Source organism: Perna viridis, chromosome 12 (genome assembly GCF_037379345.1).
Source record: "Perna viridis isolate PV_CMFRI_1.1 ecotype Kerala chromosome 12, ASM3737934v1, whole genome shotgun sequence".
Lineage (NCBI taxonomy): Eukaryota > Metazoa > Mollusca > Bivalvia > Mytilida > Mytilidae > Perna > Perna viridis.
The window spans coordinates 8,184,154-8,200,448 of NC_142456.1; the positions used below are offsets into that span (position 1 = coordinate 8,184,154).

Here is a 16,295-nt window from a genome sequence, read left to right on the forward strand (position 1 = left end):
AAATACAATTTGTTTAAGAATTAAAAATTTAGTTTAATTGCAAAAACGGGAGAGTTGTTCATATGAAGATATTCATAAAGAGTAAAGGTTGATAGAGATTTCTCTTGATTTATAAATTATTGAAGGAATGTTTTATCAAGTTTTTTGCAGAATTTATGAGAAAATAGGTAGCTGTAGGGAGACGTAACTTCTGTTACAATTCAATTAAAAAACTGAGTCACGGTTACTGATTCACAATTACCAATTTCAAAAAAAGTTTGACTCAGCCAAAGGATGAAATGAAAAAAAACACAGATAAAATTCATTGTATTAATTGTCATATAATAAATTTTAACTGATGAACGTTTTTCAACCAATCTAGCTAATGATAAGTTGAACAACAGACCCACAGAATGTTTGATTAAGTACATATCAGTGTAAAATTAGCATTGAAAATAAGAATACCCTATGATACAAATGCCAAATTAGATATGCTTAATTAACATATCACAGAAGGTTTTCTAGACTACAATTTAAAAAAATTCTAAACTCTTAACAAAAACATTGTTGCAATTCATTATTTGGAATAAATGAACATGTATATCAATACATACAAAAACGATTGCAATAAACAGAACATAACTGTCGATATTCTGAACAAAAATTGAGTATAAAGTACACACCGGTCTCGCACACAATAAAAATATAAATACAGAAGTCGTCATTCAAAATGCAGACAAAAAAGACAAATACAATCTTGTTATTAAGTAGCTGTCTTCATAAGAATCATGCAAAATCTGAAAAATGTGATACACACCAAAAAAGGCTACATATTTTTATTTTTGTAATTAAGTTGTTTTATGGGTCTATATTATTCATTCAAATCTGCCTGCTCTTAGGAGATAATCCACATTGAAAATCCAGTAGATTCTATTGTATATCAGTGTCATTTACAGAGTTATCTCCCTTACTTTTGAATTCTACAGTGCATTCTATACAATTTTTATCTCCTATGAACACAGGTTATGTGAAAAACCAAATGTTAATTTCTGTTTACTAAAACATTTTAAACACGATATCAAAAATAAAAATATGTAGGCTTTCCAACCATAAATCACATTTTGCATGATTCTTAGCTGGAGTACTACTTAATAGATAAATCTCTATGTATATTGCTTATCCTTCGAAAAAAAAAATTACCAGAATTTATATTGGAATTATTTCATTCAAAGTTAAATTCAAAGTTCTAATTTGTTTGTCATTTTTCATGAAAACAATGAAGGAGTTTTATTCTATTGATATAGCAGTAAATGGACAATGAGGCAGCTTTGAGAGCCTGAAAACTAAGAATAAACTTTGAATGTCCTTAGATCTTTCCCTATTGGGTAGTGGTAGTGTCAGGAATATAATACTCTCAAATCAGTCCCTCAGTAAAAGGGTAACTACAGTTTTTTCAAGGAGTAACACATATTGTTACATTTTTAAACTTTTTTGTAAATAATAAAGTCGAAATTTTACTGATATTGTATTGGTATGTATACAAGTCCTTCAACTGTATTTTTACAAGGATAACAAACTAGTCTAAGGTAAAACTCAGCATTTTGTTGCATCACCAAATAAAGAACTGATACATCTTTGAAATACAACATAAAAAAGCCATTCTCAATTTATACTAACTTAATTTTGAAGTAAGATAATTGCAGTTTTTTTTAAACTGACTTCCATCTAACAAGCATTATGCTTTATCAAAAAAAAAAAACACTGTGAAACAAAATCTCAAGTGACATGATATAATTATACGAAAATTTTTTAAAAATTTTCATACAGGCTTTGTAAAAATGACAAACGAACAAAAATTGAGGACACAACATATACATCTAAATCTAGACCAATGTAAAAATACAGCTACAATATCAGAGGTGTAGCATCCAAATTTGTATTGGTATGGCCAGTAAGATGGCTTTCTAAAAGAAAGGGTCAGTATGCATACTGTGTAAAAACCTTTCTTTTTTTCAATTTGTAGTGTTAACTCAGGTTGTGGCATGCTGTACCTACCAAAATTAATGGCACAGTCCCTGTCGAACAGGTCATACCACTTACTATGCCCCTGATTGAATACTGACCACAAAAAGAAACCCCTCCTCAAATTTAGAATATAACTCAATAAACATTTTATCCTCATATCAAACATTTTTTAATCTCAAGCAAAATGGGGGATAACTCATAATCATTGACAAAATATGGTAAAAACTTTGAGATCATACACATGAATACATCACATAATTTTGATTTTTATGTGCATATTACACCTAGTACACGAACTTTAAATGTCAACTATGAAAAGCTTTACAAAGTTTCTTACAATTAAAAAAAAACTGGGTTGTAATTGGCGAAATTTGAACTTTACTAAAGTAAAATCATTCTCACTAGAGCTTTTCATTTCTAAAGCATTTTCAGTCAGCACTTCTGTCAAGTAAATTGGACAGAAGCTTGATGTGAAAAAGAAGTCACTTTCTCCTAAATATTCTAACAGCCTTCGACTAAATTTTTAGGGAAAAGAGCAGCATTTACCAAATAAAAGTACTGACTGAGCTTACCTAAAAATTGGCACAATAAGTTAAAATATTGTTATTAGTCCAAAATAAATTATTTGTACACTAAAATCTGACATCTATTTACCAATACTTCAATAGTTTCATAAACAGCAAGTTTTTAAGTTTGTATGAAGAAGGCAAGAAAATAATTATAACAAGGTGATTCCCATAGAGACAGTACATTCCATGTTAAATAAAGATTCAAAGTAGATATTCAGAACATGGAATTCTGTAGAAGTTGTTTTATTTTTTAGAATTCTAAAAATCATTCATAATTCACCGATTTCATTTGATGATAAAATCAATAATTAAACATTTTACTAGTGAAACCACCATTTTTTGTGAAATGTTTACAGCATAAAACCTACCAAATCAGCTGTCTCAGAAATAACAATACTTCACAGATACATTCCAGCTGTCTCAGAAATAACAATACTTCACAGATACACTTCTTCATTCCTTAACTGTTTTTACTGATTTTGTTGGTTTCAAGTGAATAGTTCAATTTTTTTTAACTTTTAAAAGTGCTATTCTCTGTAAGAATCAGGCAGATGGTGAATCATGGTGAAAAAAAAACACAAAAAAGGTCTTCCCATGAAATCTTATTCAAAATTTTATCTGAAATACAGAAATGGCATTCAAGTCTTTTTTGAGTGTCAGTAATTTAAGGTTTAATTTATATGTAATTTCATCATCAAATGGAGATAACTCACTGTTACCCTATCATTCTACAGTAACTTTTAACTTGCTTTCCTGCATCCTTTGACACTTCTTAAACTATCAACTCATCAGGTTTATATCGCCTGAATATAGCTGAAATATTGCTGCTTGGGCGATAAACCCCAACAATCAATCAATCAATAGTGTGTATTATTCTGAGCAAGATCACCATTTTCCAAATTTGCCTGATTCTTACAGATTCTAGTACTGAAGAAGCAGTTGGTAAATTATAACATTTTATACAAAATTTTAAAAAAAAATTTGTACGCTTTCCAACCATGAATAACATATTGCATGATTCTTATCTGGAGTGTTACTTAATATCACATCATTTATATGCAAGTTCAAATTGTCGACTATTTCATCATCTACAAAAAAGCATATATCTATTACTGTAACCTGAGTGATCTTGTTTACAACTGGCCTGCAACATAATTAAATTTAATTTGATTTTTATACTGAAAAACGAAAGTAAAAAAACAAAGACAAAATTACAGCCGTCAGAAATTTAACTTAATTACATTTTGAACTGGGATTGTCAAAAAAAAGCCAGCAGAAAAGTTGAAAAGGGCTGAAGTAAAATTAATATAGACAGGTCACATTATTTGTCAAGACCACTGACATGATTTTGAGACCTCAACAAACTAAACGTATTGGCAAAATCAGAAGAAAACAGAACAGAATGGTGAAATCAAGATATGGAAAAGTGGAATTCCATTTTTAAAATGGATACACATGCTCAAAATGAGAGATGACATAAAATATAAAACCTTACCTAATTACCATACTTAAAGTGTGCAAACATAAATTGACATATAATTTTTGCCAAATAAATGTATTAAAAAATCTAACACAGCCATATACACTAAATTCCCTGGGTTATACTACTATAGCAAAGTTATATTTATACTTTAAGTAATATTCTTGTAATTAATTTCACAAAAAAGTTGTAAATATAAAATCCATTGTAAGTTTTGATGCAAGAACACATTCTATCAAAGCATCCTTTCAATTTTACTCTTAACACATCTTTTTGTGAAACCAAACACTAGGTTTTTTTTATAAATTGTAGTTACATCATGGTGATGGCATGCATTTCATTCTTTCAAATGCCTCTTTCTCTAAACTTTCTCTATGATCTGGGTGAGCTATTCTTATAAGTTCATAAGCTCTCTGCCGAATGTTCTTTCCAAATAAATATGCTATACCAAACTCTGTCACCACATAATGGACATGGGCTCTGGTTGTCACTACTCCACTTCCTGTAAAATATGTACAAAGAGTAATCAAGGGAACCAAGATTCTAGCGGAAATCAAAAGAATGTAAATAAAAACTGGGAGCATGAACCATGTGCACTGATAGGGTAAGCATCCTAAACAATACTTTACAAAGCACACTTGCTGAAATATGTGTGTACCTCAAATAAAAGGAAGTGAAGTTTGAGAATTTCTGCAAATTCAGAGCTGTTCAAACTCATCTGAGTTGATGGACATGATCTATTTTGGTGTACTTCGAAATATTCTGACATACTGTATTGTTTTTCATAAAAACTAAATGGAACTACAAGGCAATTACTGATGTCTGTGACTTTGCAATTTGGATATTGAATTTCAAAGCTTAGATAAATCTAATGTACAACAAGCTTAAATTTCTTGGCTATACTTATTGTTTCCAAAACATATTAAATAACTACATAAAGTCATTAAAAATTAACATGATCAAATTTTAGTGCTATCATTTCCAATTTCATAAGAAATCATTCAAGTCCCAATAAAAGATCCTATTGAAATATTAACTTTATCTAATTCATCACTTACCGATTTTAAGAGTATTTACTATTTTGCTCTGACCATTCTTAGTTGTTGATGGCATAGCAATGATAGGTTTTCCCCTGCCATCTAACCCTAGGGCTGCACCTCGAATAAAATCTATCTGTCCACCAAACCCCGAGTACATTCTTTCACCTATAGAATCTGCACACACCTGACCAGTTAGGTCAACTTCAATACAGGAATTAATGGCTGTGACTTTTGGATTTTGGCAAATAACAGCTGTACTGTTGGTAAATGCAACATCACACATTTCTGTTAAAAGAGTGTTTATGATAAATCAATTGGCATTAGATTATTCAAAACAAGTTCAGATAATGAACTACTGTAAAATTACTTCTATTTGAGGGTACCAATTTTCTGGATTGCAAAAGTCTGTTTTGTTGTGGAGGTTTGAATTTCAAATTTTCTTTTTGCTTGAATCATCAACTACCTATTGAATCCACTTATTTGAAAACATTAACTGTATTATAAAAAAAAGACTAGAAACAATAGATTTTCAAGTTCATAAAGAAAATAAACCTTGCTTTAAATGGAGTTAAAACCATTAAGTTGTATTATATCCCTTTGGAGTCATCTGACAATAATTCATAAATTTTCATCAAAATCCCTTGAACATTTTAGTAGTAGTTGAACTTGAAATGTGGACTGACTAAAGGAAAAAAATATATATATACCCCCAGCCCCAAAACTTTGTTTGCAGGGAGTATAAGCAGTTTATAAATATTTCACAACATAGTTCCAGTACATACCAACAAAAGGATTATCATCCATAAAATCATACAATTTCTTCGTTCCTACAGCAAAGCTGCTAATAATGTTGCCTGTCTCTATTGTCTTCTTTCCATTAGTAATGTTTCCATTCTCTACAAGTTCTACCACACCATCACTGAACATTTCAGAATGAACACCTAAATCTTTGTGGTTTGTCAGTTTAGCTAAGACTGCATCAGGTATAGAACCAATACCTGTAATGTTAATTGATACTTACAGCAAGGTTTGACGCTAACTTTTCGTGTAGCCCACAGGACCATGTGATAGATAATAATGTAGTCCTCAAAAGTATTTTGTGGTCCTTTTCTTAGGACTAATGAAATTTTAAGAACTAATTGAGGTAGCCAAAAGGACTACCCATTGATATTTCAAGGTAGTCCTCCTAGAAATTAGGTAGGCACAGGACTACCGGACTACAGTTAAAGTCAAACCCTGTTACAGAAGTTGGTTTTAGCTTTTTCTACTGCAACAATTTCATTGAGACATCAAAATGCCACCTATATATTTAGGAGATATACAAATGCAGCCAATGAATTAAAATCTCTTGTATTGTGATGTCAAAAACAACTCTGTCCTGAAGTTATTGGAATGTATGCAGTGTTCTAGGATTCCCATTTCCTGTCACCCATGGAAACGTATTTTTTCAGTTGTGAAGCCTTGTCACCCATGGGCAAGCGAATTATTAACTCCATGTTAATGATGAAAGGGATTATAATATTAGACATTATCCACATTTTCCTTGCTTTATTTAACAAAATAAAATTTGCAGAAAATTGTAACTGTTTAACCATTTAATTCCAATTAATTGGGTGCAAAAGTATCGTGGATAGAAATGTAAGGCAATGTAACAATAATAACATAACTACGACGCTTGCTGAAACAATTTTTTTAACTGTAACCTTCAAACATTGGAGTGATCAGAATATAAAATTTGGGTCCAGTCTTGGTGAAATGCTGAACTATCAATGAAATTGTTAAAATAATACAGATTTCTCATTGTTTGAACAACAATTAAGTAAATGAAATAGTTGTTAGTCAGCCATTGTACTGCAGAGTGTGAGAGAGGTTTTTCAGCTATGAAAAAGCTGAAATTTCAAACAAGAAACAGACTTGATCAAAACTCTCACCAAGTATTGATGCAAATTAATTTAAACAGACCCACAGTGGTAGATTACATATCTGTGAGAGATGTAAACATATGATTAACATCAAAAGGGACAAAATGACGTGCAATAAATCCAGTCTTTTCTCAACCAAGAAAGATGGCTGAGTTAGAACCTGAGGACAAACAATAAAATTGATAATTTCTTTCTTTATTTTCTTACTCTTACACTGAGCCTGAATGAGAACTTCATACATTTATTCACATACGAATATCCATATTCAACATAGTTTACAGGTAAAAGAAATCATAAAAAAAATTAATTCAAAGTTGAACAGAGATGTGGGCAAGTCAATTTTCAGTTAAAATTTTCCTTGTAAAGTACAATTAGCAAAACAATCCTAGAACACTGTATATGTCACCTGCTTCATGTCAAAATCATTGTTTTTCTTGATTTGATTGCATTCTGAAATTCAAGGCCATAATGATGCACAAACTTGACCAAAATTTCATGATCAGAACATGTCACAGGTGAAAATTATCTTTATTATTTTGCATTTTCATATGGTTACAAGCCTCCATCTGAATGGTTTCTAACATCCTCCACTACCCTGTCAGATAACGGGTTCCAAGCCTCGTTTTGTATATCTGTATTATGTCAGTCAGGTGAGTGCAGTGTAATTGTGAACCAAAATAAATACAGTTCAAAAGAGCAAAGAAAAAATTGCATTCTTTTCAATGTATAGAAGCATACAGGTATTTACCCATTTGTAATGTAGCACCATCTTCCACTAAATTTTCTGCAATCAGTTTTCCTATTTGGTCTTCTTCGGGTGTTGGTCGACCTTTTGACAGCTCTGGGAGGACATAATCCTGCTCCACAATTGCGTCAATGTGAGATTCATGTATTATACCATCTCCAATGGTTCTGGGGATGTTTTTGTTTGCTAAAGCTGTATAATAAAAGGTCAGTTTTGTATGAAGCAAAAAAATTTTGAAAAAGAATTAGGTCACAAGATGAACAAGCATTCTGAGAGTATTGCAGGGCAATACAAAGTCCCATACTAGAAGAAATTTCTGTGGAAGAAAACAGAATACAAAAAATGTAGAAAAATTCAAGTTTACTACTGATTTCTTAAGTATAAAATAATATCCATATTCACACACATTTTCAAACTTGATTCATTTCACCTTTTTCCGAAAATTTTTAACATGTCCAAAAGTTAATTCACATTTACATTCAAAAATTATCTTTAATACCAGAGTATCTATCCTATGCAATAATTATCCTCAAATAAAACTAAATTCAGCTTAAGAAAATAATTTTTTTGATGAACATAAGATTTCCAAAACTACACATTATATCAATTTGAATTTTCCTGCCAACTTTACTTGGTTAAAATCACTTCTCGTCACATCCTGTTTAATTATCATAAAATATTAATGATAAGATTAAGTTTTTGACTGACAAGTGTGTTAACTGGAACATGCTTCCACTCCTTGAAACGTTCACGTTTCCCATTTTAGCGTTCATCCATCATTTATTGTGCAATTATACATCATTTTGCATTTTGTTTTAATGCACAATAGAAGCGTTCGTTTAAAAGCATGATAGAAGCATTCATTTAAATGCACGCTGGGAGTGTCCGTTTAAACACACGAAAGGAGCATTCGTTTAAACGCACGATACAAGCATTCATTTAAACAAACGACAGAAGTGTTTGTTTTTATTTGTACTTGATTCAACTGTAATTTTTATATTTTATGCTAGAGAGCGTTCGTTTAGCGTGTGTTTGGTGAAGGTTTAGCATGCACTTGGGTATTGTGCATGCAGGAAACCTAAACATCTCAAGGAGTGCACCAATGTAATGTTTCTTGATACAATACAACAAGAACTAAATTTCCTAAATGCAAATTTATAACTAAACATCTTCCAAGACCAAAAAGGAGTTTTAAAATCTTCAATTGATTTGAATACACCAGCAGATCTTAATTTTATTTGCAGAAATAAAAGAATATCATTGAGCTGAATAATTGCCAGAAACATGTTCACTGGTTATAAAAGAGATATATTGAATGATTTGAAAGGAATTACATTTGGACTATATTTTTGTGTAGTGTTCAGAAATAGTAGGGAAATTCTTGAAATGAATTGCTGACATGAGGTATTTTTATCATAAAGGATAAAAAATAACAAAACCCCAGACCCCCTGCATCTGCCATGGCTTTTTAGCAATTAACTAACCTATTATATACTTAGCACTCTGTACTGCAGCTCTAGAACAGTCAACACTAGGTCCTAGAGAACAGAAGCCATGTTTATCAGGGGGTGATACAGAAATAATAGCAACATCTAGATGGATTGCCTTTGTACGGAACAGTCTTGGGATTTCACACAGGAAAATTGGCATGATGTCAGCTCTACCTTCACTTACAGCCTTTCGGGCATTCTTGGCAAGAAAGAGGGAGTTGGATCTGAAAATTCCTGGAACAAAGTATGGCAATTAAAGGTACATAAATCATCTATAATACTTATACAGACCATAGTTATATAGATCATACCCATACAACTGTATCATGTAATATCATACAGATTTTAGAAGATGCATTTTTTTTTCAATTATTTCCTCTCATCATCAATGTATGGCTTTATAGTAGTTGTAACATAATGAAAGTAATGTGTAACATGTTTGTATCTTTGTAAATGTATTAATCATATCAGATATTTATTCACACAAAATATTTCAAAAAGAAATTCAAGAGACAAATCTAAATTTTACATGTTTATTTACTGTTACCCTGGTGCACATAACTAATTTGGTACTGAGTTACAGATAGGGTAAAAAATCAGCTGTATTTGAAGGTCTTTTTCTAAACATGCCAAATAAGAATCCTACATCTGTTTTGTAAATTAATAAATACAGTATATATACATGTATATGTAAATAAACGATCCAAATGACTACAGGTACAAGTAGATGCCATTATATACAATACCTTCATACTCAGGTTTATTGTAAGTGCCTGGACCTTCTGTGTGTATATGGAGGAGTTCAACATTCCTTAAATTAGCTTTCTTCCCATGTTTACACATAGCCTCAATCAGAGGTACAGGGGTTGCAGCTGCACCATGGACAAACACTCTGTACCCTGTAAAAAAGACATGTACAAAACCAAATTGACTATAAACTGAAACTTTTCTTTTCATTGATTAACTTTTACATAGTAAAGTTCTACATGGAAGTATAAATATGGGGGTGCAATACTAGTACTCAGTGTAATGAGTGTACTGTACTTTAAAAACTATGTGCACTCTCTAGATCAAATTCTTTTTGTTTATAAATACAATAATGTACATTGTAGAAACCAGATATCAAATTTTACCAAAAACACCAACTTTCACAAAAAACTCACACATTTTTAAGCTGATTTGGCAGCATTTTCCTATGATATATTGTTTCTATATCTTTTATCTTTCAACCTTTTGCCAAATGTCAAACATCTTCATCTTGAAAGCTTGATGGAATTTCAGTAAAATTATTGAAAATGTCTTGAGATACTTTTGTGTCAGATATTTTAGCTTATATATTTAATTTATTTATTGAAACCAATACTTTTGAAAAGGACTGGAAGAAAACTAGTTATCCCAATTTTTTAATCAGGGGATGATCATAGTGTCAATAATTATTGTCCAGTCTCTGTTTTATTAATTGTTAGCAGAATTATAGAAAGACATGTTTTCAATATTTTCTACAATTATTTGTCTGAAAACAATCTTAAAACTACATGTCAGTCAGAGTTTAGGCCAAAATACTCATTTGAAACTGCATTGAATTATCTCACAGATAGGTTGATGAAAGTAAAATTACTGGTGTTTTATTAATTGATCAGAACAAAACATTTGACACTGTTAATCATAATGTCTTACTGCATATGTCATTTGGAATATGTAAAAATACTTATGTTTAGTTTAAATGTTATTTGAGTAACAGATAACATTTTATTGGTTGAAAACAGGAATTATCGAAACCCAAAAAAGTGTCTATTGGTGTACCCATAGGTTATATAATTGGACCTTCAATTTTTATACTTTTTGTAAATGATTATCCATTATGTCTTAAATATTATCATCCAACTATATATATATACACAGACAGCACCTCTACTGGTGTATGTGGCTTATCAGTATAGATTATTGAACATAAATAAACAGAAGATTTACATGTACTTCATTCTATAATTTGGATAAATAAGAATAAATTAACTTTAAAAAAATCAGTGTATGCTCATAAGAACAAGCCAAAAATGGGGAAAGGTAAACATAGATGAATGTTTAACTTGGAAGACACATCTTAATATAATTTCCAAGAAAATAACTAAGAAAACTGTTGTTAGAAGACTTAGACCATTTACATGTACATGTATGTTAAATGAAGTTTTAATTCAAGTTTTAACAGTATTATCTTTCCACATTTCAACTACTGCTGTACTCTATGGTGTAGTACAAAAAATAAATGTAATATTGGATTAATTTTTGAGTAACAGAAGGGGGCTGCCCACATTATACTTAATGCCAGAAAGATAATGACTTCATCATCAAACTTGTTTTCTGTACTTACATAAAAATGTAGATGAATGCTAATACCTGACTATTTTGTATTTAGAAAGGTTATTTCAGTTTTTGAAGTATTTCACAATTCAACACCTAAATATATGATTATATTTAAATACATGCATAAACATGAAATTAGTTCTGAAAGAACTAGACTTAAGTTTTATAAAAAATATTAATCCTGTAAAAAGTCCAAGTACTGTCGTATTGGGTTGAGGTCATCTGTAATGGCCCAAGGTGCAGCAGAGGGCAAATACAGGTGATCCAAACCCAATTCAACTGTATGAGGACTTTATACATAATTAATATGAAACAAACCATTTTATGACACCTTTAGTAACTATTGTGATTAAATATTATATAGAGAAACACTTTTTAACTGTTGTTTTTGCCCCCAAAAAAAAGGTCTGTACAGAATTTACTGGTCTTAGGATGGATTTCAGTTGTTTTTTTACAGAATTTACTGGTCTTCATATTGATTTTAGTTGATCTATCAGAAGTTAAAATTCTGTATAAAGACCAATTAAAATCTATATTAAAATTAAGACAAATAAATTCTGCAAAAATAAATACCATTTGATATTTTACAGGGAGCTAAGATCAAATTTGTGATAAAAAGAAAGGATTGAAATTTTCACGAAATTAAAATGCAGGATAAGTCAGTAGAAACAAAGTCAGAATCTATTATTGTCCTTATAATGTTTGCTTAATAATTAATTTTACATGTAGGTCTTGATCTAATGCTGGTACACCGTACACCACTATACATCAATACACAGTACTACTATATTTTTATTTTTCTTGTTTTCCACAGTTAATTCATTTCTAATTTTTGAAGACAAAAAAAACACCCCCTTTCTTGTTTTCATTCAGATTCCTTATCATTTGCTTATGTGTAAGGTTTAATCACCCACAGCATGCATGATTCAGCTTCTGAATCTGTCTTTTGATCTTGAACTTTATTAGTTTTATGCTGAAGAAGGATATTGGTTATCTGAAATATTCAATGTAAATTTTACCATCATTTGGGGATATTAAACATATTTAGACGTATATGTGTATGTATATATTTTAATTTGCTGCCGGAAAACAAGGCCAGGGCTTATATTTTCTGTCTAAAAAACACCCACAAACACACAGAATAGAAAATTGGATCCTTACCACCCCCCCCCAAAAAAATCAAAAGGTTGCCACCTTATGCACACAATTAATGAGTGTATGACTTGTACCAATCTGAAGTCTTAAGATCTACTGATATTAGATAACTTTTTATGATTTACATGTACATTTGTTTGATGTACCATGATTCTCAAAATAGGAATCGATTTTAAATACTGTTGGAAATAACTTCTGTAGGTTTAAACTGGTCTGGAGCTTGCATGTCAGTTAACTGCTAGTAGTCCTTAGTACATTTGTGTAAATTATATTCAGTTTCTTTATTTCCATGGTAACAAGGCACTCAAATCTTTTTGAACTGATTTTTAGATGTGTTTAATTGTGTAATATCTTTTCTACAGTGGCCAGATTTTAAAGGGGGGAAGGTTGTGATCACACTGAACTACTTTAACCCGCCACATTTTTTGCGCCTGTCCCAAGTCAAGAATTTTTTACCCCTGTATGTCATGTTTCATTTTCACCTTTAGTTTATTTTTAAGTTACTTGAGTATATAGGGGCAACTATTTCACTGTACCAGAGTATAATGATGTTTTGGGGCCAGCTGCAGCCTGCCTGTAGAATGAAGGTTTTCTCATCATTCACTGAATACCAATGGGTAGCCTTTCCCTGACATTTTAATCTCAATGGGGATTTAGTCTCTTTGACATATATACACCATACCTACTCTCGTTATATTGATATCAATAAGTTTATCAACATGTTGATACTTACATGTATACTTCATGATACTACTCACAAAATTTTTCCTCCTCCACCTTGGATGGAACTCTAGACAGCTCAGTGACAAGCCACTTGAAAAACTGATTCAGCTAAAGAATTAATCTTTTAGCAAAGTCAATTAACAAACTATTTAATACCACTACAAAACTGGAAAGCCTTCCTTCTATACTTTCCCCACCTCAAGAGTGTTTGTACCTAGAACGACTCTTAACAACTAGCTAATTATAGCTGTATAAACCACATGGTTTTTAAACTAGCGCCAAATGTTAACAGGAGAGCATGACTATACCTCTGCCACCATGGATGGAACCATGGATCGCTCAGTGACAAGCCACTTGACAAACCGATTCAGCTTAAGAATTATCTTATATAGCCAAGTCAATTAACTGACTATAAAATACCACTACAAAGCTTGCCCTCTATCCTTCTACACTTTCCCCACCTCAAGAGTGTCTGTACCTACATGTAGAACGACTCTTAACAACTATCTAATTAGCTATCCAAACCCTGTGGTTTTCAAATTGGGTGCCAAATGTAACAGGAGAGCATGATTATACCTCTGCTACCGTGGATGGAACTGTAGAATGCTCAGTGACAAGCCACTTGACAAACTGATACTGCTAAAGAATTAATCTTTTAGCCAAGTCAATTAACTGACTATAAAATACCACTACAAAGCTGGTAAGCCCTCGATCCTTCTACACTTTCTTCCACCTCAAGAGTGTCCGTACCTAGAATGACTCTTAACAACTACATGTACATTGTATCTAATTAGCTATCCAAACCCCATGGTTATCAAAATGGGCACCAAATATAATGGGAGAGGATCATGATTATACCTCCGCCATGAGGATCATACCGTAGATAAAGCTAGCTACAACCAATTTAGTTAATCCTTAAGCAAAGAAATTCACTGGCTACAAATATGTCATATTTATTGATTTTAAGAAATGACAATTTATTGATATCAATAATTTCTTACTATACAATCATGTTGGTCAGGAATTGTAATATCGATACCCACCTCCCTATCCTCCTGTCCCTTCCAGCATATACTTACCAGATTGGATAACCTGGACAGCTTCATCTGCAGTCTTCTTTGATGGATATCTATCAGGCAAAGGATGGAATGGCTCTGGCGAATACAAATAGTAAGATCTGGAAAAATTTGGCACAAAAAATCGTAATTGTCGGTTTTTGCAAATACTCCGAAGTGAAGCCATTTTAAGAGCGTGAAAATTGATGATGCTTCTACGTTTTATAATTCCGAAAACATAGTTGTTTTGAACATTCACATTGAACGTGACGAAAGTCAGTCTAGAGTTGTCTGTCCTTGATTGTTTACAGAAATTGTTTTCACTCCCTCTTCCTTGTCATCCCCAATTATTCAAGTTAGTTGATGGTTGACAGTTAGAAGTTTCCTGTTGATTATTCCTGGTTGACTTGACCATAACTTTTCTTAATCTTTGATAACTGTTTCTATATAGTGAGTATAACATTCAAACCATGGACTACCAGTTGGCTCCCCTGTTATAATATAAGTAGGGAGGTCAGTCAAAATATGAAGTATGTAGAAAATGTACAAGTTTATATTAGTTTGAAAGAGCCCAACAAATGTAACTTTTTGGTGCAAAAATTTTTAAAATCGGTCAAGGGGTTCAAAAGTTATTACAATTTAAAGTTCAAAATTTTGGTCATTTTTCTTGCGAAGGCAATAATGTCACATTTTGGGCACTTCTGTGGCCCACATAAGTCAAACAGTTAAAGAAATTCATACATTGTGTCTTAATCATTTAAATAAAGCCATTTCATACTTTGATTTAAGCCATTCAGGAAACTTGTATCTTAGATACAAAGAAAATTACACTTTTTTAAAATCGGCAAAAAAACACTTTGGACTTAGTTTTTTTTTGCTATGTGTCAACAGCATCATGAATTAAAGTGCCATTTTTGGATATTCATATTTGGAAATTGGAAGGTAGTAGAATTCTGATACTTTGCTGTTCTTTCAAGAGTAATCCATTAAACAGAAATAAATAAACAAATATTATGTAAAAACCTCTGATTTGTTTTTCATTGGAATCAAAAACGCTGCGGCAGACCCCCTTTTTTTTATATGCGTTTTTTCAACAAAAAAATACATTTTTGCTTACTAAGAATTCAAAAAAAATATTTAATTTTTTCTGTCACTTGTTTTGTGTGGCAATAAAGTTGCTTGACTTGAAAAATCATGTTTTTCTGCTCAAAAAAATTTTTTGAGGTAGAAAATTTACATTTTAGGGTAAATTTTAGAGCTATTTTCAGTGCAAAAAATGGCGAAAGGTCAGACAGAAAAAGACATTTTGAATTTAAAAGCAGTTTTTAGCACATGACAGTTATTGTTATTGTGATTAAATATGTAAAAACACATTTTTATCAAGAAATAATTGAATTATATTTAAAAATCAACAAGCAAATGTTGAAAAATGGGGGTAAATCGAACATTTTTGAAAATTTCAGATTTAAAAAAAAAAACGCATATTTATGCTAATATTGATCAAAATATCAACCTACCATATACTTATGTGGTACCATTTTAAAGCTTAGAATCTAAGCTATCACATGAAGATACTTTCATCTTATTTTGCTATAAAATGTTTAATGTGGATGAAAATTTGTTAGGCCTATACCTTAAATGAAGCCAGACGATAATCAAAATAAACATACATTTTTGCTGCAAAAAGTGGCAAAATAATATTATATCAAGGTCTGGTCAATTCTAAGATTCCTAATGTAGTCTTGTAATGT

General features: G+C 31.3%; 2 protein-coding genes across 2 annotated transcripts in view; one reads left to right on the forward strand and one right to left on the reverse strand.

The window, feature by feature from the left end:
• Nucleotides 1-295: 295 nt before the first annotated feature.
• LOC148601073 (succinyl-CoA:acetate/propanoyl-CoA:succinate CoA transferase-like) lies at nt 296-14,837 on the reverse strand. Its single transcript, XM_088556126.1, has 7 exons — nt 14,569-14,837; nt 9,997-10,149; nt 9,245-9,484; nt 7,764-7,952; nt 5,876-6,091; nt 5,112-5,378; nt 296-4,555 (listed from the first exon to the last, which is right to left on the reverse strand). The coding sequence occupies exons 1-7, from the start codon at nt 14,729-14,731 to the stop codon at nt 4,371-4,373; spliced, it is 1,413 nt and encodes a 470-aa protein (XP_088412252.1). The 5' UTR covers nt 14,732-14,837; the 3' UTR covers nt 296-4,370.
• A 34-nt stretch (nt 14,838-14,871) lies between these two features.
• Nucleotides 14,872-16,295, forward strand: part of LOC148601074 (uncharacterized) — a 39,706-nt gene continuing 38,282 nt past the window's right edge. Inside the window, exon 1 of the mRNA XM_088556124.1 lies at nt 14,872-14,994. The gene's annotated coding sequence lies outside the window, so the exon portion shown is untranslated. The remainder of the gene's footprint in view (nt 14,995-16,295) is intronic.